Below are 23,333 nucleotides of genomic sequence, written 5' to 3'. Positions count from 1 at the left end.
TACAACCTATCTCCTCCTTTGCCCCCGCAATGCTAGAGTAACTGTTCCCCACTTGTACAGCTTCTTGTAGATTGGGTATCAATTCTGTTGTCCTTGAATTTTTAATTTATTTTTTGGTTTTTGGGTCACACCCAGCGGTGCTCAGAGATTATTCCTGACTCTACACTCAGTAATCGCTCCTGGCAGGCTCGGGGGACCATATGGGATGCCGGGATTTGAATCTGCGTCCATCCTGTGTTGGCCGTGTGCAAGGCAAATGCCTTACCGCTGTGCTATCGGTCCAGCCCCAAGACTGGCCTTTAATAATATGGGTTTCTCCCTGACCTCCACCCTTTCCCACTCTTACTTACACCATCCAACTTTTTCTAATTGAGCTATACCAGACAGCTGACTCTGACGTGCTGCAGACATGCACTTCTAGAACCCTCCTCACCTCCCAAGATGTCTTTAATTAGTCCATCATTGTTACCTGAAAGATGGGGGGACTTGGTCTACCCTCAGGCTGCTCTGATTTTCTAGGAGGGAAGTGCATTTGGTTTTGGTTTTTCCCATTTGGTTTTAGTTTCATTGATTCTCCTTACTATGCTCTGGGAACTGACTTACTGATGCTCTAGTGCATTTATACTGCTAGAGTTTCAGGGAGCGAGAGGACTTTGGTTTCTCACACCAATCAGAGTATAGCAGGACTTTCTTTCGTGGCTTATTCAGTCACTCTCCCTGTGTTTATAAAGCTTCTGACTGACAGAACTCATGTTCAGGAAGGTGACATTCTAGTGGGGAGATGGGATCAGTGGTGAAAGGTCACCCTGAGGAGATGATGGAAATGCTGGTCTAAGATATATTTAAGAGGTGACACAGACAGAGAAGGGGTATGGACTGAGGACGACCAGCCACAGTTGGTCTATGATCAGAGCCAGAGAGACCCTACCCTGGAGTGGAAACAGCCAGTTTGTACCAGTCCTTGTTTTCTAGAAGTTACAAGGCAAGCACTTTGTCCTTCCCAAAGGAAATCAAGCCACAGGAAATAGGAGGGAATGAACATGCGATGCAAAGGTTTCCCACCAGACACAGCAGAGCTTTGTTACTTTTTCAGAGCATACTGGGCAGTAGGGACAGAGTTCAGAGACACCTACCCACCCACCCCCAGACCCTTCGGGTTGTGGACACAGAAGATCTAGGGACAAGATGATGGCCCTGTGTGTCTCTCAGACTCTGGCATAGTTGTGGGAGAGGACCAACATCAGCCACTGCATTCCTGAGTCCTCCTTGATCCCACAAATCCAGGAAGGAGGGTGAGCCCCACGACTGTGCTGGCCCTTTTGTCTGTTATTCTGGTTCTTTCTTGGACAGCTCAGGGTGCTATGGTGTCTCCTTCATCAGAGGCCTTCATGTCCCAAGAGACCTGGTTCTCCCCCTTCTGTCCCAATCTCGGGCCACAGTAGCTTTGTGTTTGTCAAGTGCTAGAGCAGTGATTTTCTACCAGGTACCTTGGACATTGTGGTGTGATGTTGGGGGACAGTAGAGAGTGGCAGAGGTGTCTGTGCTGACTGCAGGGCAGAGGTTAAAGGTATCTATCACCTGGTCCCCTGAGCCAGGTGCCTTTGCCCTTTGGAGAAGCACAGCCTAGGGGAACCAGAGTCACCCTCACATAGACTCACCTATAAGTGAACAGCTCTGGTGGCTGCATTCTGGTCCAGAGCATTGCTTCCTTCAGGCCCAAGATGACACTCCTTTTGTTTCCTCAACAATAGAGCTCCCGCCTCTTATCTTTGACATCTGGGTTCTCCCAGGGGACAGAGGAGCCCAGAAGAGAAGGAACTGATGGTGTCTGGTGGCAGTCAAGTGGTGGGTTGGCTGCTGGGAACAAAGACCTTGGCTAGCCTTGGCCCATAGTTTTTGCTCACACTGGGGCGGCTTTCACCTCAGCCTTCTGAGTAGGGGGTTACTTTCCCAAGGCCTCCAGGTATTTTCAGACTGTCCTTTGTACTGGCAATGAGCAGAGGGCTGTAGGTGGCCTCAAGCCCTACAGAGAAAGCGCTTAACTCATGATTGGGGAGTTTGGAAAGACTTTGTGTCTCTGCATAAGCTACCTGAATTCACAGTTCTAAATTCCCGTACTAATCACTGTTGGGGCTCAGTTCTGCCTAGTTGGGGGAGAGCGAGGGAAGTAGTTTTGAAAGAAAAATCCATGTTGCTTGTATGTTTGTTTGTTTGGTTTCTGAAGAAGACAGAGGTGGCACTGACTAGATAAGGCCTCAAATGGAGCTTTTCATTGCCTGTCAGCTGTAAGGAGAGGGGACAGAGGAGCCATCAGCAAAGGCAACAGCTAAGTCAATGAACTCCAGTGCACCCAGCAGGCCCAATTGACTGGTCAACAGACTCCTACACCCCATTTCCTTGGGCTCAACCCCGCCCTACCCTGAGCACAGATAGATCTGGAATTGTGGGGGAACTCTGTCTGCCCTTCTGCCCCATGTTGGGTGTTTGCCCCATTACATGTGTGGGGTATCAGGAGGGAAAGAGGAAGTGTTTATGTACAGAGGTGCAAGAGTAGGGCCATGGAGGGGGACCCAGAGGTCTCCCTGGGGGGTGAACCCAGAGGTCTCCCTGGGGGGTGATCACTAGGTAAAACCATACAATGGGGCCTTCCCCCCTCATAAACCCCTCCAGTGATTTCTTTACATTTTCTCTCTGGGAAACATGACAGCAGTGGGTCTTTTCTGTTTTTCAATAAAGGTGGCAAAGCCAAAGGATACGACCATCCACAGGTCATGGGCAGGTGTTCTAGAAACTTCCTGATGGCAGCACTATCTAGGATCTCCTTCTGGATCTTGCCCTGGAGGAGGCTCTGGGGAAAAGGGGGTCCACACATGAAACCCCCAAGCATCCCAGCCCAAAGGTGGACCCTCCCTCTGGAGATTCACTGTGGCCTGTCCTGACTACACAGCTGTTCCTAGCCTGCAGCACTGGACATGTCTCTCCTCAAGGGCCGAATTAATTATCAACGACATTTGCTGCTGGCAGACAGTAGGATACTAATTATGATGGGAATCTCGGAAACCCAGATCTGCTGATGTTTGTTCTCAGTGGTAAAATGAAGAGCCCCATAAAACGCAAAAGGGATTATTTTATTTGGTGTTCTTTGGAAAGCTAAGCTTGAGCCTTGGGGCCGCTGGTCTGTGGGAAGGAAAAGGCTTGAAGAAGTGGTTCGCTCCCTGTTTCCTTTTGAGAAAGAGAACATGAATTTTTGGGGGGTAGTTCTAGGCAAAGTCCCAACAACCCTGATTAAATTTGGGGGTTCCCTAAAAGGGGCTCTTCTCTGACGGTCAAACGAAGTTGGATTGGATTGGTGACTCCTTCTAGAATGTTCTCCCACCCTATCAGAGAGGACTGTTTTCTATGAAACTGGGTCTTGGCCAATGGGGGGAGAATCCTGAAATATGAGTGTCTTGTGAGCAACCCTGAAAAAAGTAGAAAGATGGTTTGGGGTTCAGCCATGCTCCTCTGCCTTCCCATGTGTCTTTTCTCCCAGCCAAGGGCATATTGATGAGGGGAGACAAGATTATGAGGCGCTGGGGGGGGAGGGCATGTGACATCGAGAGTGGGATGTAGTCACTGGGTTTTCTGGGGGCCAGGCAAATACTGTGTGGTTGGAAAGAACAAATCCATTGTGAGATTGTGCTGGCAAAACTAGGAATGGGCGGAAAGTGAGTGAGATAGGGGAAGCAGAAAGGCTCGAAAAAGCAGAAAATTTCCACAGGCTTTCACGCACCAGAATGTGAACGAACAGGATGAAGGTTTCCCTTTAGCTGTGTTCCAGGCCTACATTCTAGAATAATGTTTCATGAGTAAGTAAACAAAAGGCAGCCATCAATCTCTCTTTTTATTTTGCAGGGCAGGGGAGCATGACAGGAAATTTTTTTTTAACACATTCATTCCCCCCTGAAGAAAGTGCGGTGTTGAATTTAGGTGGCTGGTAATCAAACAGCTAAATCCTCGGAAATAAATCAGGCGAAATGTGTGTCTCTCATTAATCATCAGATTAGACCTGTCTGGCATCAAGTAGGTTTGCCTCATGGACACAGCACAGGAAGACGCAGTTATTTATGGAGAAAAAAATAATTCACACCGAGGCAGAAACGGGTCCATAGCTTCCCCCATTGTTTTTGGTTTACATATACCAGCTGAGATGAATTGGACATTAAAGGGAGTTAGACTACTGTCTTTTTTCCAGGGTTTCCTTTGTTGTACTCCTGACCCGGAAGCAATTGGTCTCAGTTCTCTACTCCTGAGCCAGTGAGAAAACATATTCCCAGAGACTTGGTGCCTGCATGGTGACCCTGCTCCTGGGAGGCCTCACATTGGCCTAGCACTTGGGTTGTTTGAGAGTAAGAGGAGCCATGTGAGCTCCTGCCTGTGCCCAAGAATCAGCTTCTTCAGTCATTTCCCAAGGTACTCATTCATTCATTCAGTTATTGCTCCACACAGAGAAGCTTGAATGTGTAGGGAATTCACACAGTGCAGTTAATTACCTTTTCGTGTGTATTTTTGTTTGGGGGCCACACCCAGCAGTGTTCAAGGGTTACTTTTGTCTCTACACTCAGGAATCGCTCCTAGAGAACACAGGTTACCATATGAGATGCCCTTGATGGAACTCATGCAAACTCCTTCCCTGCTGTACTCTCATCCCGACCCTGCATGCTTTTTTAGGGTAAAAGCATGCACCTCCTTCCACGGCTCATTTCTCAGATGGACCACTCGGCATCTCTGTGGGGTTCAGGCACCAGCCTTACTTAAAGCCACACAGCATTTTGGCAGCTGGGCCTGCTTCTGTGTTTGAACGGGTGTGGGAATCATAACTTAGTGTCCCCAGATTATTATCTTAGAGTTCACTCTGCAGCTGTGTGATCACGCCTGGGGTGTTTGGGGAGACTCTCAGCTCTGAGACCTTTGGGTGGATTTGAACAGATGGAGCCACTAAGAGCCAGGGTCTGGCCTCAAAGGCTTTTTAGGCTCTTTGTTTTATGAATCACTTGGTTTTATACATTCTCAGGGCCATGTTCAGGAATGCCAGGCACAGATCCAGCCTTCTGGAGTTCAGCAGTGAGCGTGTCACAGCTGCCTGGTGTGTGATATCCCCACTTGAAACATCCTCAGCACCCCAGTTAACCTAACCTGAGTTCACTTTTGAACACTTTGATCCACAGTGCTCAGAAAATACAATTTCCCAGGCCACTCTTCTTGTCCAGTCAAAGACGTGATGGACCCTTCTGCTCTTTGGTATTCTCAAGAGAGTACCCAGTGGTGTCCCCTGGTGACTATGTTGTCCTCATAGGGCTCTGGGACAGCAGAGCAGGATCTCAGCCTCCCTTCAGCTATGGAGCCCAGATACACCTGGCCACACATTCCAGATTTGGGGGTTGTTGAGGAGGCCACACCTTCAGTAATCCCCAGCAAGACTTTTGGTCCAAGGAGCACATCTGAATGTCACCACCTGCTGAGCAGGTAGAAGAGTAGAGTAGCAGGCATGTCTGCTGGGCACTGCATGGGACAAGTGGCAGAATGAGAGACCTCCATAGCCCCCCCAGAAGTCCTGGAAATGGCACTACCCTGTCCTCTGGCTGTTGCCTGAGTATTGAAGTTCAGACCATCAGGTAGGCTCGGAGATCTGCCAGACCTCTCCCGGGTCTCCTGTTGAGCCCAACTTCAGGGTGCTCTGTCCCCTTCTCTAAAGTTCCAGGTCCTGTTTCTAGAAAACAACTTAGAAGTGAGAACTGAGGCCCACCCTGTGAGATCTGCTGACAAACTGTTGCATGGCAAACAATCATGTGGTGGTGAGTGTTCCTCCTTCCAGTCTCATGGCTGTTCCTTCACTGTCCTGGCTTACATTTTGCTTAGTTCTTATAAGTTTCTTCTAATGAGGAATGAGGACTAAGGTTGTGTTACCTTTAGAGGAAGTTGGAATCTATGTGCAGTGTCTAATGTTTGTGCTTATGTGTGGGAGTGAATGGAGTGTTGTTTACACAGCATAGACTAATTCCAGGCAAATGGGCTGTGCCTTGCTTGGGTGGGACATTTCAGTGTGCAGACCTCTGTATGTGTGTGCGTGTGATGTGCAGGTGTGTTTGTGTGTATGTATACATGTGTTTTGTGTGTGCATGTTTGTGTGTGAATGTGCAAGTTTTGTTTATGCATGTGCAGATGTGTTTAATTGTATTTTGTGGCTATGTTTTTCTGCAAGAGTGTGCATATGTTTATATGTAGTTGTGTGTCTATTATGTGTTGCATTATATGGGTGTGTATTTTGTTGTGTACCTATCTATGTGTATTTTGGTGTGTTTGTGTGTATTTTGGTGTGTGTCTGTGTGTGTTCAATCAGCAGGAATACAGTTTGTGGCCATCCTGATTGTTTCTTCACAGAAAGTTGAACGAGTTCCCAAACTCTCCTCCTAACTTCTAAGATCCTCTTCTCTAACCCACTAATGAGTGTCAAGCCATCTTCATCTATTGAGATGTTTGGTCAGTTGACAGGTCGCTGCCAATAGCTTGTGTCTTCTTGGCTTGTCATGGACATGCTAGTGTGGTTCCTCCGTGAATATCAGCGCTCCAGGGAATCACGACCTCTGCTCAGGGCCCTTCCCGGTGCAGGCCTCCCCTGGGTGAAGCTTCCAACACCCAGCAGGGGAGCTTCATTGTCTGTGCACAGTAGAGTGACTTGGGATGATATGATAAGGGAGGCACCTGCTAATTTCCAGCACCTATTAACTCCATCTACCTCCTCCAGCAGACCAGGGAGGCCTGCCCACACCACTGGAGAGAGGCGCTGCAACTTTGACCTTTGTTCTGCCAGTATCCTGCCCATGCCCTGGATGCTGAACCACTCGCTTGGCCCCATCCTCTAGGGCTGGCCAGACTGTGACAGTTGCAGAGCTAATGAAAGTGAGGCCTGAGCCTGGCCTGGTTTTTCAGGTTCCTAATTAGGACTTACTGAGGGGCTGATATTAGGGAGCAGCTATGGCTCTGAGCACCAGCAGACAGGGGAAGGAGCAAAGTTTTGTCTGCTCAGCCAGTCCTGGGAATTCTGAGGACTGCTGCAGTGTGCACAGGACCCAGAAGTGTAAGAAGCTGCTGGGGATGCTAGGAAGCTGCTCTTTAGGGACCTGGTCAGGAATGCACCTCATAATAAGGTCCTGATATTGATACAGGGGCATGGCTGCAGGGCACCATGGCCATGAAGTGCCTTATGTAAGTGCCTTATGTATATGCCTTATATGTAAGTCCCTTACATATACATTGCTGCTGTCCTGGCTGCAATCAGGAACCAGCTTTTGGTTCTAGGTGCTTATTGGCCTGGGTTGGGGTACCACCTGGGCTCAGGTACTGCTAAAAGGCTTTGTGCTCAGGGGATTACTCCTGACTCTGTGCTCAGGATCACTCCTGAAGATTACTCCTAGCTCTGTGCTCCACAACCACTCCTCATGCTTAGGGATCACTCCTGGGGATTACTCCTGGCTTCATGCTCCAGGGTGACTCCTAGCTCTGTGCTCAAGGAGCACTCCTGGGAATTACTCCTGGTTCTGTGCTCATGGATCACTTCTGATGGGCTTCGCAGGACACAGTGCCCTGGAGCAGACCAGGGTCAACCACATCCAGTGCCGGAGTTTGAACCTGGGTCAGATGCCTACAAACTCAAGGCCATATTATATTATATATTATAGTGGACTTTGATCCCCAGTTTGTCTCCTGCCCCATTCCATTCAGTAGGGGCCGTGAGCCCTCAAATAATGGGATGAAAGCTTGCAAGGAGTTTATTAAAAGTCTAGTAAAAGTCATCATGATATTTCTTTTTTAAAACCCTTTTCTGGATATTCTAGGCAGATTGTGGTATTCTAAGTGGAATTTCTAAGTTGGATACCAGAGTGCGAACCACTGCCCAAGTTTCTTTTTTCCCCACCATTCTAGCTAAAAAAAAAAAAACTTTTCTTGTGCCTCAGTATTGATGCTCTTGAGAAACAGGGACCCCGTTTTTACCCAGGATGGGAATTATTCCCCCCACCCTCAGCACAATCTCAGAATCCCCAAGGAACAGGAATGCTTGTGGGATGCTTTTCTTTATATACAAGTGAGCAATATATCAATGCATGGTCTCCACACGAGGACCAAATACTGTCCTATGAGGTGGGGAAGGGGGGTGGCATGGCCATTGGGTTTAAAAAGCTGTAGACAGTAGGTTAAACTTTTATTCTCTTGTACTTCTGGAGAAACTCACAGCAAACACAACATGACATGGCTCTGCTTTGCCTGTCTAAATACATTTCTCTTCCCTAAACTCAATTTCCCAGGAAAGGAACCCTTTTTTTTCTTAGCCAAGTCTGCTCTTGGTAAAGATATCCAGGGTGGCAAACCCAGATATTCGGTGCTTGGCATCAGAAGCTAATCCCTTTCCTCTTACTATTTTTTATCACTCATTGGCTCTGTGGTCAACAGCATCAAAGTGAATGGTCAGAAGAAGAGTAAGGAAAGGATTTATGCTCAGAATGGTTGGGGTATGTATGTATTAGGGGGTATCAATATTCCGAGGTATAGTGGCAAAGGAGCAGATGTGTAAACCTGCAATCCTGTGTTGGTTTCGAGGCTTGGTGTCATGACCTTTGAGACAAGGCAGGGATGGTCTCTCCAGGGATTTACAAGCTCCCCATAAGTAATTCCAAGAGTGCAGACTGGGCACAGGGACGTATGGAAATGCCTTTCACCAGCGTAGCATGCAACATGCAAAATGAATGTTTCATATTGAGCTTTAAGAAAGGGCACATTTCCAGTTTCTTGGTGGTGTTGCCTTTGGAGTCGGGGCCCATTCTATAGCAGCCAGGGGATAGGGGGGATGACTGGAATGGAAGTAGCATGAATAGAAGTAGGTGTTTTCAAGTGAGAGTCATGATTCTGGAAACTTTCCTGGTACCATATTGAACAAAGGAGTTACAGAAGGAAAAATGCAAATATGTGTGAATACTTTTTTGGATTTGGGGCCCCTTCCCCAAGACCCATTCTGTGCACTGAGTGAAAGATAAATAGAAACAAGTAGAAAATAAAGAGGACAGTTAACCTAATGAGATGTGAGGGAGGCAGGAACACCCCCCCCAACCCCACCCCGGGCTGGTCTCTGAGTACCAGCCAAAGAGACCAAAGAACCAGGCTTCTGATGCATTTCTCTAAGAATCCTTGTGCTTGCAAATTGTTCCATTGCATCGGAGCAGAATCTAATCTGAGTAGCAAAGAGCTGACTAGCAAACAGAGTGGGACGAATTACCCCAGTACTCCTGAAATGTTCCAGAGCCAGGCACGGTATAATGAAAAATCACTGAGAATCGTGTGGGGATAACTTATGATCAGTGTCCATTCAGTACAACAAATGACACTTGAGGTGTTGAGCCGCCAGCACTAATCTTGCATCTACATAATGCTGTTCCCATCTAAATCCACCAAGGACCACTAGGCTGGGAGCAGAGGCAGAAGCAGAAGCAGGAGAAAGATCAGAGCTGCCCTGGGTCTCCCTATTCCTGCTTCCATTGGGGTAATGACACTTAGCTTCCCATTCAGAACCCTGGACAGAGTCAGCAAGCAGAGAGAGCCTGGCACTTGTCCTCTCAGTTGTTCATCAGCACTGTGCAGAAAGTGACTATGGTAGTTCATAGGGCATCTCTTTGGGTTCCTCTGAGCCCTTTGTTGACCCAGTTTTATGCCCTCCCCACCCCACGAGGTGGCTTCTGGGTTCCTTTTTGTTCTCCAGATGTGAACATAAACTCTGGCAAGGTCGTGCCTCTGGGTCTCAGGATCTCCTGAGTCTCTGGGTCTCCTCTGGGTCCTGACCTGAGGAGCTTTCTAAACTCAAACTAGCAGAAGTGATCCTCTAGCTCAGTAAGACTGCTTAAAAAGCTATAGGTGGATAAAGAGATCAAAAAGATGAAGATAAAGAGAACAGGTAAATATGGGTGTTGCTATATTTCCCCATCTTTTTTTTTTTTAACACTAAAAGTAGCCAGGTGTGCAGAAAGGGTCCATAAACTCTCAGAACTGCCATTCATCCATACACAAAAACTCCCAAGTTCATGTTTTTGTTTTGGGGTCACATCTGACTCCACTTTCTATTCCTGGCAGGTTCAGGGGACCCTAGGGGATGCTGGGGATCAACCCTAGATCAGCTAATGCAAGGCAAAAATGCATCTCCACTGTGCTATTATTTATCAGGCTCCCTCCATCTTCACTTTTGCATGTGTGGGATGCACTGTCCACTAGCCACCAAGAGGCATATGAGCTCTGAGTGATAGTTTTTCTGAGGGAGATTGGGGCCACACTAAATTCTCATCGAGGGAAATACTCAAAGTCACAGTGCACAAAAATTAACACAGAACGAATACCATGCGGGTCCTCCATCATGGCCTCAATCAATGAAAGATAAGGGTGTTCTTTGTATGACTGAAACCCAACTACAATCATGTTTATAAACACAGTGTTTAAAGACAAAATAAGATAAAATAAATCCTTAATCATCTTTATAATGGTCCATGTTGAAATGCCCCTACCTTGGGTGTATGGGGTTGAGTAAATGCCTTCATTTAAACTTAATTGCATTTCTTTTTGACTTTTCATTGGGGCTTATAGAAAAGTTGTGATCTCATCTTGCTTGTACCATATTTTAGAACATTCTGTTGTGTAGCCATTTGGGTTTTATTGTTTTGGTTTGTTTGTTTGTTTTTTGGCTTTTGAGGCCACACCTTGTGGTACTTAGGGGTTATTTCTGGATCAGCGCTGAGAAATTACTCCAGTTGGTGCTTAGGGGACCATATGGTATGCTAGAATGGAAAATGGGTTGGCTGTGTGCAAGGCAAACACCTTACCCTCTGTGCTATTGCTCAGGCCCCTGTGTAGCCATGTATAAGAGCCTGGAATTTGCCTCCACACAAGAAGTACAGCTATAAAATCGTTGAAACAGCTCCTGGAAATATTTGTGAGGAGAAGTGGACACACAGTGAGTACTGAATTGATGAGGGGCACATTTGATTATTCTGAGGAGGTGATGTAGGGTGTAGATCTTGAGTCCTCAGCCCTTAGAGTGCTGGTCACCCGTAATAGTAGTGTCAACTGCATTTGAGGTCTTCATTGTGGAACAGAATTGTCAGTATGTACGGGGCATGACCCTCACACGCAGGTGTGTCCCCCTCCCCAGAGCTTCTTTTCTCCTTGATCTTTCCAGGCACTAGGGGACATAACTCAAGAGCGGCCCCCAGTGGCTTTCACCAGACACCGGGTGCCCGCACCGCCACCTCAGACTCCCTGTTCCCCACTGCCACCATCTGTGTTGAGAAGGTTCTCACACCTTCCAGGAGTGTTTGGTGGGTGAGATTCCTCGATGAGATTCTTGGATGCAAAGGTTGTTGTGACAAGCACAAGTTCTCTCTCCACCCACAGCCACAGTTTTGCTCTAAGCACAAGATTTGTTGGGGGGGGACACATCAGACAACTACAACTCAAGCTGGGGGAGGAGGGGACGAACAGGCCTGCCCTGACCGCCTCCCTATAAGCACCCCTGGGACTATAGCCCAGAGCTTCTCCAACTGCCTGCTCAGCATCTATGACCCCCAGAAATGTGCCTGCTTAAAGGGCATAATCAGAAAGTGCCCCCCTGATACCTGAGCTACTTCTTGCTCCCCATCATACCACTTACCCATCATGCCATACTTCAAGGGCATGAAATATTTTGCACCCTTTGGGAAACAATATCTTAGGTCAGTTTCAACATCCAACACAAACCACAAATAAGCATGGTTGTTATTGTTTTGTATTTTATTTATTTATTGGATTTTGGGCCACACCTGGTGATGCTCAGGGGTTACTCCTGGCAACGCGCTCAGAAATTGCTCCTGATGTGGGGGAATCATATCGGACGCTGGGGGATCGAACCATGATCCTAGGTCAGTCGCGTGCAAAGCAAATGTCCTACCACTCTGGCCCCTTATTTTATTATTAATTGTTTTAAAGAGAAAGACCTGCTCTGGAAACTTACTTTTTGTTGACTTTATTTTTATTGATTGAGATGCTGGGATTTATATTATTAGTGATAATTTCTTATGCTCATGATTTTAACCCACTCCTCTCTCCATTGAACTCACTTCCCTTCCCAAAGATCCCATGCCCCTTTCTCAACACTACCTCAACTAATTGTGTTGCCTTTGGCCCTTCACTGTTCTCTTGCTGTAGATCTTTCAGTACCACATCGGAGATGGATCACTCCGTATCTGTCCATCTCCTCTTGACCAACTTCTCTCAGCATCTGTGATATGTTAGCTCTATCCATGTTGCTGCAAATTGAATGGTTTTATTACTTCTTGGAGCAACATCTTTGTTTTTAACCTTGGTGCTCTTGAATTCCCAAAGTTCCCTCAGACTCTTAAAAGTCTGGCTCAGCCAGGAGAAATGGAGTAAAAGTGTGTCAAGGCATCAGACCATTGGGCACCTGGTTCCCCCCAGCCCCTTCCACTCCCAGGCATTGGAGCAAAGCTTGGGCTGAGAAGTGGAGGGAAACAAAGAAGGGATCTGAGTCTCAGGCCTCAGGAAGGCTCGTCCAATAGAATGTTAATAAAGGACAAATGAGGTTTTATTATTTCCCATTGTGAAGCACTATACAGGTCAGGCTCTATCCCTCTTCTCAGTACTAGTCAGATGAAACTATAGGGGTGTGTGATCAGCTAGTATAGCCCCGTGAAGAGATGAGGATTGTGGCCTGGCCCACCCCACTTGTGCACCAGCTTTTGGTTAGGCCAGACAGCCCTGTATCTGTCTCCACAGCTGAATTTTTCCCCCTGTGGCTCCCTCACCCCTGCTCTGCTCTCTGGAACCTGCAGGCCATATTTAAGTGGGGAAATATTGTTATTTCTCTTCTGGACCTGCCATGGTGGAGTCATCACATCATCACATCATTGGTTCTCCATGTAGATCTTAAGCCACAGGACAAATTCTCTGAGATTTGCCTTTGCAAACCCCCCATTTACCTAATAACGTTAGGGTTCTGGACAGCCTGAGATGGACAGAGCCTGTGTGACCAGGAAGAGAAACACTCTCACTCATACTTAATGGCAGTTTAATTTCCTTTCCTTCAGACAAATATTTAATGGCAGTTAAATATGAGTCTGCTTGACTTGTCCAAAGAAAAAGAAAGGACCCTTCTTTCTTAGGATCCTCATTTTATTTAGCTTAGTTCACATTTAGAAAGTTATTCTTTTCAGTAACTACCATCATATGTGAGGATACTCTGTAATGAGAGGAATTTTATGGAAAATCTAGGCAGCAGAGGGGTCAGTGAGTGAGACTCTTCACAGAAAGGCAGACTAGGCTTCTCTGGAGGCCTTAGAAGACAACACTGGGGTACTTCCCAGATTTCCCTAAGGGAAAAACATTTGAGGTCAAACCCTAGCAGTACAGAATGGTTCCCCAAGCACATCAGGGGTCACTCCTTAGCACAGAGACAGGAATAGTCCTTGAGCACTTCCTGGTGTGTCTCCAAAACCAAACCACAGCAACAATAATATCATGGAAAATGGAGGAACACTCTGAAGAAATTGACAGAGGGCTAGAGAAATGGTATAGGCACTTGCCTCACATGCCATCCCAGGTTCAATCCCTGGCACCTCACTGCCAGGAGTAAGCCCTGAACACTGCCAGTAAACACTCTCCCTACTCCAAATCTCACAAAAGGGGGAGATAAAACACTGACAGAGGAGACAGAAATTTCATAATGGAGACAAAGAATATTGCTGGGTTCTGCACCACACATATTCTTTCTAGAGACAGAGACAGATGGAAACCTGATGGAAGCAAGGAGTGAGGAGATCCAGGACATCTACCTGGTCATCCCTGTTTTTTGATCCATCAGTACCTTTCCACTGCATGACTCATATTTACTAGGAACTAAAGGTGTGAAAACTATTAATCCCCCATAAAGTCCCACTGAGCACTTTGGGGAAATGTCCACCTGGTAGGAGAGTCAGAACTCATCCTAGGGAGTGCTATGACATTCTCCTTCAGTTGCCTGCCAAGATGTCTACCATAAATAGTTCTTCTCCTCAGGAGTTCACCTTACTCTCAGGAAGGGCCAGAGTCAGCAAGTGAACCTTTTATTTATTTTTTACATTTTTGGGTTTGGGGTCACACCCAGCAACCCTCAGAGGTTGCTCCTGTCTCTGTGCTCAAAAGTTGCTCCTGGCAGGCTCAGGGGACCATATGGGATGCCAGGGATCGAACCCGGATTCGTCACAGGTCTTCCACATGCAAGGCAAACACCCTACCCCTGTGTTATTCCTCCAGCCCAGCAAGTGAACCTTTTAAAAACAAACAAGACTCTTCGGTTGTGACAACTGTGGAAGCAGGGAATATGGTCAGACTGAAGTGGCCCAAGATGACCTTTGACGTATTTACATTTGAGATTCTCCAGAATTCTCAGGTCCATCCAGATTTCAGGGAGAGTGTCTGAAAGTTTTGTCCCACAAATCATTCAGCATCTCAGCAACTTCAGAAATGGCATTAAAAAAAAAAAAAGCTCAGCATCCCTAAACCAATTTCTCTTTTTTTCTCTATGCTGGCTTTTCTGTGAGCCAACCCTCTTCAGAAATCTTAGCCCCTAATTCAAGTAAAACAAAGCAAAACATACTTTTTCTCCTCACTCTGGTTTGAACACCAGAATTGTAGGCATCCCATATTGTCCCCCAAGAGTAATCCATGAGCCAGGAGTAACCTATGAACATCACTGGGTATGGCCGTAAAAACAAAATAAATATTTTTAATTCCTTCATCCTTGCATTTGACAATAGGTTCTCAGGTCTGTGTATCTTAGACATGTACTAACATCACATGACTAGATGTCTTCCTTTTTTTTTTTTCCCATCTCTACTAATGCCAAATACTAGGTCATGGAATAACTTTTTGTTTCATTTAAAAAGATATATTTCTCCTGATACTTTCCAGATAAAGTTTAGGAGGAGGTAACTTGCTTAGGAAATGTTTGGGTCCTCTTTCCAGCAGCTCCTTCTGTGTTGTCATTGATTCTGGAAATGTCCACATTTAGCACTCTGGAGTGTAATTGAAAAGGATTACCCATTTTCTTAAATGCTTAAGCAAGGAAGCAAGTTGCGGTTATCGATTTTTTTCTCCGAGTGTTTTTCGCAGTCACCAGGATTGGCTCCTTCTCTAGGGAACCAGCTCCCTATGCTCCACTCTGGCTGGTGACAGCTCGGACCTCTGATACACAACCAAGCCCTTGCCTAATCTCCTCGCAACCGCTCAGGGAATTTTTATTAAGTAAAAGGCTCATTAGAGTCGACAGGATGATGAAGTTTAATGAGCATCTTTTGTGCAGAGGTTGTTCGTTTGGCTGTGCCAGACTCCTTGGTCCCCCCCTCCACTGGGGTTGGTAGCAGATCTGGAGTGGACAGGTTTCCTGTTACTTTTCTTTACTCGACCTTGAATTTTATAGTATATAAATTTCTATGTAGCTTAATATCTGTTGCGTTTCAGCTCTGTGTTTACCTGGATACCAGCTTCTGCTTATTTGTCATGTGTCAGAAATGGGGTGCAGAAAGAGTTTTGGTGAGAAAGAGTGTCAGACACTCACTCACTCACACACACACACACACACACACACACACACACATTTGGTGACTTGCAGAGAGTCAGAGACCAAAGGATGAATCTCAAAAATGCATTTGCCTGGTGAGTTAATAAGTCTCCATCCCAAGGTTATGAGGAAAACTATTCATATTTGTTGGTTTGTTTGTTTTCTTGAGGGCACCTGAGTGTCTGAGCTTTGGATCTGTCACCAGCCTTTCCTCCTCGCTGCAAGCAAGGATAAATAAAGAGCTGGCAAGCATTTATTAATAATCCAGGACTTCACACTTTGTTCACAGACTTATTTGCTAAGATATTAAACTTGGCTTCCTAGCAGAGTATACACGAAAAGGATTTCTCTCCATTTTCGTCGCTGACCACAGATGTTAAGTTTCACATCTCAGCCTGGAGAAGGTCTTTCCGTGAAAACACCCCAAACAACAGGAGGGAGGCAGAGGACATGAACAAATGGGGCACAAACAGCATGTTTTCTTTCTGGTGTACCTGGTGCTGGACCCATAGTATTCACTTGGCACGCAATGGGCTTTCTTGCAGCACCTGGACTCATCTTACAGAGCAAAGCACCTGCTTTTGTTCTCAGGGAGATGGTGGGTTTATTTAGGACCATAGCTGGAAAGCCAGAGAATAGTGCAGTTTGGAGTTTGGGCTTGGAAGTTACTGTCCGGGTGTGACCCAGGCCTCCTCTTGCTAAGTCTTGACTTCCTGACACAAGCAATTAGAAGTCATGGTGTTTGTTGCATATTGATGAATGGGCCATTGTCAAAGCATCTTTAGGGACTTGCAGAGAAAGAATAAGAGTCGAAAGCAAGACTCACTTTTTGTTGCTGTGTTTACTTGTTTTGTTTAGGATCACTTGGGAGTGATCAAGGATTCTCCCTAGCTCAGAAGTCACTCCTGGCAGGCTCAGAGGATCATCTGGAATGCTGGGGATCAAATCTGGGTCAGCCTCATGCAAATACCATACCCTCTGTGCTATCGCTCCGACCCCAGACTCACTTTCTATTCAAAAAATTCTGGAATCATGTTTGGAGAAGGTAGAAATCAGGTTGGGGAGGCCTAAAACTCAGGAAGATGCCAGGGAGTTGATTCAAAGGATGGGAGGACAGATGCACCTGCTATTGGCTGGTGGGTTACAGTGACAGAGAAAAGTGGGGTTGGAGGGGTTGCACTTAACATTCCCTGGTTGCATTGCCCGTGTGCCTGCTGCATCCGCTGGGCTATGGAAGCTGTGTCCCTTGCAGGAGGGATGACCCCAAAGTGCTATGCAGAAGGAGATCAGGGATCAGGGAGACTCAGCCCAGCCCTTTCTCATTGTAACCCAGAGGTTGTGGCCTGTGTTAGGGCCAGAGGTAAAGAAACCGGACAGAGCATGGGACTAGGAAAGGAAAACCTGAGCGAGAGTCTGAGCTCTCCATGTCTTTCGAGATGCCACTGAAAACTGTCATGTCTAGGAAGACACACTTGAGCTTTGCTTGAAGTGTCAGGCGCCACCCCAGTCCCAGAGGAATCTCTTGCAGTGACTGTCAGATTCAATCGTGAGGCGACTTTGCCTAAGATGCAGGCCCTGAGCGCCAGCCATCCCTACCTGCTGTGGGATCAGGGACACATAGGTTCATGCTTACTTTTGATAGCATCCATACCATTTTTTCACAGGGACCCACATTGTGAAATTTCTGAAACTTAATGTCTCCCTTTTCTCTCTCTTTTCCTAGCTGCCCCTCTGGAAACTTTCTCTGCAGGCCCAAGAGGGGTTCCCAAGTGGTGGCATCTCCCGGCCCCAGTGGCTTCACGGCCAGTGACCTCTGGAGGCCCCAAACAACTGTGCATTTCCTGGCCTCACTGGCTTCTAGAAGTTTCCCTGAAGTTCCTGGCTGGTAGCCTCAGATGCACAGACAGGGTGTTTAGATCTGTGTCCTTAACCCTTGTGGAAATATTGACAGTCTTGGGTCACCTTCCTGGCTTTAGACACCAGCGGGCATTCGCTTACACAAAATTCCCTTTGCAATACAAGAGATCATCAGCTCTGGTGTCAGCAGATGGACAGAAGTGAATATGAGGGGTACAGTCACTTTGCCTACCTCAGTACTCCTTGAGTGACTCCCAGGGGATTCCTTTGGTGCTATTTGGACTGGCTATTTTCTGGGAGTACTCAACTGCACCTTCAGGCAAGATCTCAGCACTCTCCACAGCTGGAAGGGGTGTAGGGGAGTTTAGGTGTCCCCCTTCTGGGGACAAGTCACTGAGGAAATAGTACCATGCATTTAGCTTGGCCTTAGTCACTTACATCAAAGAAGATGAAAGCCCTTTCTTTCAGAGATGTTCAGGGATTCACCAGGGACAGACACCACCCCTACCTCCAAAGAAGCTTAGCGCTGTCACTCACTGTCCCCAGGTTTCTGTTCTTCAGTGGTTTGCACCCCCTGCTGCTGTGGGACAAGGGACAAACTGGGATGGAAGCATCCGCTTATGCTGCCTCTGGCTTCCATCTGGCCCTTTGTAGTAATGGCGAGGTGGCCCCAGGAAACCCAGCGGGGTCCCTGTCTAAACAGTCAGGGAACATTGTAATTGTTTCCTTAAAAAGGAGAAGCACACCGATGAGTCCCAGACAGCCTTTGAACCCCCCTTCTGAACACCCCCTTCTTTGCAGGGGTGAATGCTGATGAGAACGAGGCCCCAACTCCATGCCTGGGACTCGAACCCTCAGCACAACCTGTTTGTCTTCTCTGCCCTCTGCCTCTTCCTTTGGACCCTCCCTGTACCCCCGTGCCTGAGTATTACTGGGTGAGCATGGGAGAGGGCAGAGGGCCTAGGGTCACAGAGTTTGGGAACCAGCCTTGGAGGTCTGGCAGGAGGAAGGCATCATCCCCAAATAGACTCAATCGGGACTCAAGGCTGAGAGCCCCCAAGAGTCCTGGACTGTGCTTTTTGCTTGCCCTGCAGAGCTCAGTCAGTGGCTTAGAGGGAGCTGAGAGGAAGAGCTAGAACTACTGGGAGCCTTTGGCTGTGGGAAGAGGCCAGGGTAAGGGTCCCACAAACCTATGGTCCGGGCTCACTCCTGGCATGGCTCAGTGACCATCTATGTGTGGTGCCAGGGATCATTCTCTCTGTAAAGCCAGTACTACCCTGTGAGTTCTCCAGCAGGGGGCATGAGAGGGAAGAGTGGGACCATCCCTCAAGTGATGCAAGATCATTCCATCAGAGGACATCAGAGACTGTACCCTTCAGAATGGCTCTCACCACATATAGTCATGGGGTCTGGATGAGACTAGAGTGGGCGAAACAGCTGGAATTTCCTCCCCAGGGCCCCAGGGGCCACAGTTGGGAGTCCTGGCCCGAGCTGGAGAGTTGTAGCTCTTTCCCAGGTTTCTAGATAGTGGCCTAAGACACAAGTTCTCTTAGGAGCTTGAGCTCTTTCTCAATAGAAATATTGAACATATATTGAGTATAGCAGGAGGACGTGGTCCCCTTTAGCTGCTCCCCAAGTCTTTTATCCAGTCTTTCTCCCAAGGAGCCCCCTTTCACTTGGTTTCCTTCCTGTCCCCCAATCTAACTAGTTGTCCCCACAATCTAATGCCCTGATTCCTTGCTTACATCTTTTACTTGGTTTCCCCTTAGACTGTCATGGGGGTCCACAGAGGAGCTTGAGACCTCAAGGTTAGATCCCAGACTTTGGGTACCTAGGCAGGAAGTCCTGTCTTTCAGGGCTGTCTCGAGTTGGGGAGCAAGGTCCTGTCATCCTAGATACTGGTGCCCCCCCACACACACATACACACAGGGCATCTGGGAGTCCCTCGAGAAGTTAGAGCACAGCTAAGCCCCCAGACTCAGTGGCTGCCTAGCTGGGTGCTCCATGCCTTCCACACTCGGGCCATGCCATATGTGCCCTCACCTGGCTTGGGGAAAGGTGAGCCTCAGAAGCAATGCGAACAGCTTTGGGGCTCAGCAGAGGGACAGGTGACCATCATCCCCATTTTCAGAGGGTACAAGGCCATCAGCATGGGAAGAGCCAAGCATTACCTCCCACGAGAGATACACGGGACCCACTAAGGGCACTCTGGGGTTCATGGGGCTCTCGAGGGGCTGAGGGCGTTGTGGGTGAGTTGTCTCTTCTTTAGGGTGTCTTTCAATCCGATTTCATCAGATGTGCTCATCCATTATCCACTAATGACTCCCCTTCAGTTCCAGCCTCCCCCCACCTGCATGGCCCCGCCCCATGCACCTCTCCACTGTACTTTGTCAACATTTAATCAGCGGCTCTATTAGGATGGGAGGGGTGCATGCACCACCCCAGCCCATCCATCACCAGGAGCAGCCGTGCGCCCCGGGACCCCATTCCTCTCTGTCACATTATCCAGCCCCGGGGCTTTGGCGCAGGCCATAGACACTTTGTCTCTCTCCCCCTGTTCTTGTCACCCAGTTTTTGTCACGGATGTCGCCTTCCACACTCATGACCTTGGAGCCTGGTTCTGGAACAGCTTGGCCAGGCCCTGCGTGGCTCAGAGGACCACAACAGGCCTGCTTTGTGGGTGTTTGCACACCCAATGACACCCTTAGGTCACTTGTCTAGATCCAGAATTGTCATGGCTCACTGTGCTGTAGTGTGTGTGTGTGTGTGTGTGTGTGTGTGTGTGTGTGTGTGTGTGCGCTCATGTGCAGATACATATGTGTTTGGAAGACTGTTGAGAATAGTTTAGGAGCCAGAGGAGACAGGAACAATCTTGGGGTTGGTTGTTTTGTTTTCTGTTTTTTTTTACTTCAGCTTCCTGAACTAGTCTACTGAGCCAGGTTTTGAAAACTCTGCCAGCCCCAGTCCAGCTGGTGCTCGAATCCGCATCTCACCATGTCCCGTCTTTCTTTGCAGCCTCTACGGCAGACATATGCAGGCCAACCCGGAGCCCCCGAAGAAAAATAATGACAAATCCAAAAAGATCAGCCGGAAGCCCCTGGCAGCGAAGAACAAATAAGGAGCCAGCTGGAACCACCCAGTTGGTGTCTTTTTTCACTTCTGACCTCCTTGCGACTGTCCTGTCTGGCAAATAAATCGTGTGTATGTGTGTGTGTGTGTGTGTATGTTTTCACTTTTTCTTTTCCTTTCTACTTTACCTTTGCAATTGTGTGTGTGTGTGTTTGTATTCTTTTCACTTTTTCTTTTTCTTTCGACTTTACCATTGCAATTCCTTTGTTGAAGGGAGATTTGCCTAAGTACTTAGACCCCTATTTCCATTTGTTTTCTTGAAATTGCCATCAACTAGAAGGGATGCTCTCATTTCAGCTGCAAATTCCATGGTTGGTAAGACTTAGGCACTTTGAATTCACAAAGTTGCTTATTATCAAGAGAATAATTACATCGACATCACCATGCAAATGTCACAGCTTAAACTTTTCACTCTTCTATTTATTCTCATCAACTGCTATGCGGCTTTAAGAGTTTCCTGCACCTCTGAGATAGGATGTTCGAGTCACGAATGTTTTCACTGAAATGCTGAATCTGTATCCCATATTGTCTCTGCAGGAGAATAAAGAACAATCTATGTATCTTTTCTGTTCACTCCCCCACCCTCCATATTGTCTTGGGAATTGTATTGTTATTGTTGTTGTTATTATTGTTTGTTGGGGAGGTGCCACCTGCCCAGTTACTCCTGGTTCTGCACTCAGGAATACTTCCTGGCGATGCTCATGGGACCATGTGGGTTGCCAGGGATTGAGGTCCAGTATAGCCTCATGCAAGACAAGTACCTTACCCACTCTTCCTCACCCATATTTTGTCCCATATTACCTAGGACAGGAGATAAACTCCCAAAATTTTTCATGGAAAAAAAAAAGCACAAAATTAGATGAATTCTCACATTTCATTTGTCAGAGATGATCCCCCCCCCCCTTTGAAGACTGTTTCTAAATTGGGAAGAAACAGAAAAACAAATCTCTGAGAGAGTTTGCCAAAGGATTTGGGGAAGCAACAACTGAGGAATAGCTGATGATACAGTGGCTCTGCTGGTAGCAGAGTAGACAGGAGATCCCACCTGGAGAGAAGGAAAAAACACAAGTCTGTCTCTGTCTGTGCAGAAAATCTGCTGTGTCCATGTGTTCTCTGCATGGATGATGGCCTGGAGCTGTGTCAGCAAGCTCCCTTATACTGCATTTATTGCACAAGCAGCCAGCGAGGAATAATTTCCTTGTTTCACGTCTGTGGATCGAGACCTGGATGAAACAGGAATCCAGGCAGAAGTTCTGTCCTTGCCATGCGGGGAGAGCTGCCCCATAAGAAGGTCTCAAGACCAGAAATGACAGAGGATGTAACATGCTGGGGATGCCCACACACCTGTTCTCTGTTCCATTTTACAGCCAAAAACATTTTACAGGACTTCATGATACCCCGGGAAAGCCAGGTCCTGTGAGAAGAGGAAGAAGGATCCACCACTTAGAGTTTTTACCAGGATATTTTCTGGTCTGATTTTATTGGGACCACAAACACCCTACAGTGCATAGAGATTCCTTCTGGCTTTGTGCTCAAGGATCTTTCCTGGTGGGGCTTGGGACCACAGGAAGTGCCTGGGATCAAACCCTGATCAGCCACGCATGTAAGACAAGTGCCTAATCACTATATTAACTCTCTGACCCTTTAGCCTTATTAAAAAAAATAATAATACATATCAGTCATCATTAACAGTTTCATAAATCAGTGTCTCAATAAAGTGGTTACAAAGATTTTGTTTTTAATTTTTAGCTTCTGAAATTGCCAAAGAAACCATTGCCTTTTCAGTTGTTGATTGGAACAGTTTCACCGAAAACTGAACTACCAACAATCCCATCCATTAAAATATCACAATATAATTTGAGGATGCTTTTCTTTTATAACCTCTTATTATTAGGAGGTTGCAAATCAAAAATGAGACTTGGAGATAAATATGCATCAGGAATTGCCCTGGAGTCATCAAAAACTATGGGTGCATCTTGAGAAGATTTTTGCCTCCAATGAAGGAAGTCAGAGGAGAAAGAGAAAGACAAAATTTCTTCGTGTAGAAAACCTTACACTCTGCCCACTGGAAGTTGGCAAAGAGGAGATGGAACAGGCAGGCAGGCAGTGGTGATGTTGCCAAGGTGTCTGCAGTTTTCTGGTGAGAAGCTAATCATCTGAAAATGAGGGTGTTATACACCAGTGTATCACAAGATAATAAAGCACATCTCTACTTGAAAGGATAAAAAATATGGTCCCACAAATTCACTAGAAACATGGGGGGTGTACAGACTCAGTAGTCATTGAAAAGATACAAATGAAAGGGAAAATTGGGGCCTGAGCAATAGCATAGTGGTAGGGTGTTTGCCTTGCACGCGGCTGACCCAGGACAGACCTAGGTTCAATCCTCCTATTCCCATACAATCCCCTTAGCCAGGAGCAATTTCTGGGTGCAGAGTCAGGAGTAACCCCTGAGCACCACTGGGTGTGACCCAAAATCAAAGGAAACAAATGAAAGGGAAAATAGAAGTACTTAATAATGAGATGTTTGCAAACAGGGGTCCTCAAACTTTTTAAACGGGGCCAGTTCACTGTCCCTCAGACCATTGGAGGGTCTGACTATACTAAAAACAAAACTTATGAACGAATTCTTATGCACACTGCATATATCTTATTTTGCAATGAAGAAACAAAAAACACAAAT

The 23,333-nt window shown here is 47.0% G+C and overlaps 1 protein-coding gene across 1 annotated transcript in view; it reads left to right on the top strand.

Annotated features, from left to right (window-relative positions):
- Positions 1-20,970, top strand: part of RSU1 (Ras suppressor protein 1) — a 115,504-nt gene extending 94,534 nt beyond the window's left edge. The window contains exon 9 of the mRNA XM_049777811.1: positions 20,537-20,970. Coding sequence (XP_049633768.1) covers positions 20,537-20,639 — 103 coding nt within the window. The 3' untranslated portion in view covers positions 20,640-20,970. The remainder of the gene's footprint in view (positions 1-20,536) is intronic.
- Positions 20,971-23,333: the final 2,363 nt, after the last annotated feature.

This window comes from Suncus etruscus, chromosome 7 (assembly GCF_024139225.1).
Source record: "Suncus etruscus isolate mSunEtr1 chromosome 7, mSunEtr1.pri.cur, whole genome shotgun sequence".
Taxonomy (NCBI): Eukaryota; Metazoa; Chordata; class Mammalia; order Eulipotyphla; family Soricidae; genus Suncus; species Suncus etruscus.
This window is presented reverse-complemented; position numbering and strand designations above follow the sequence as displayed.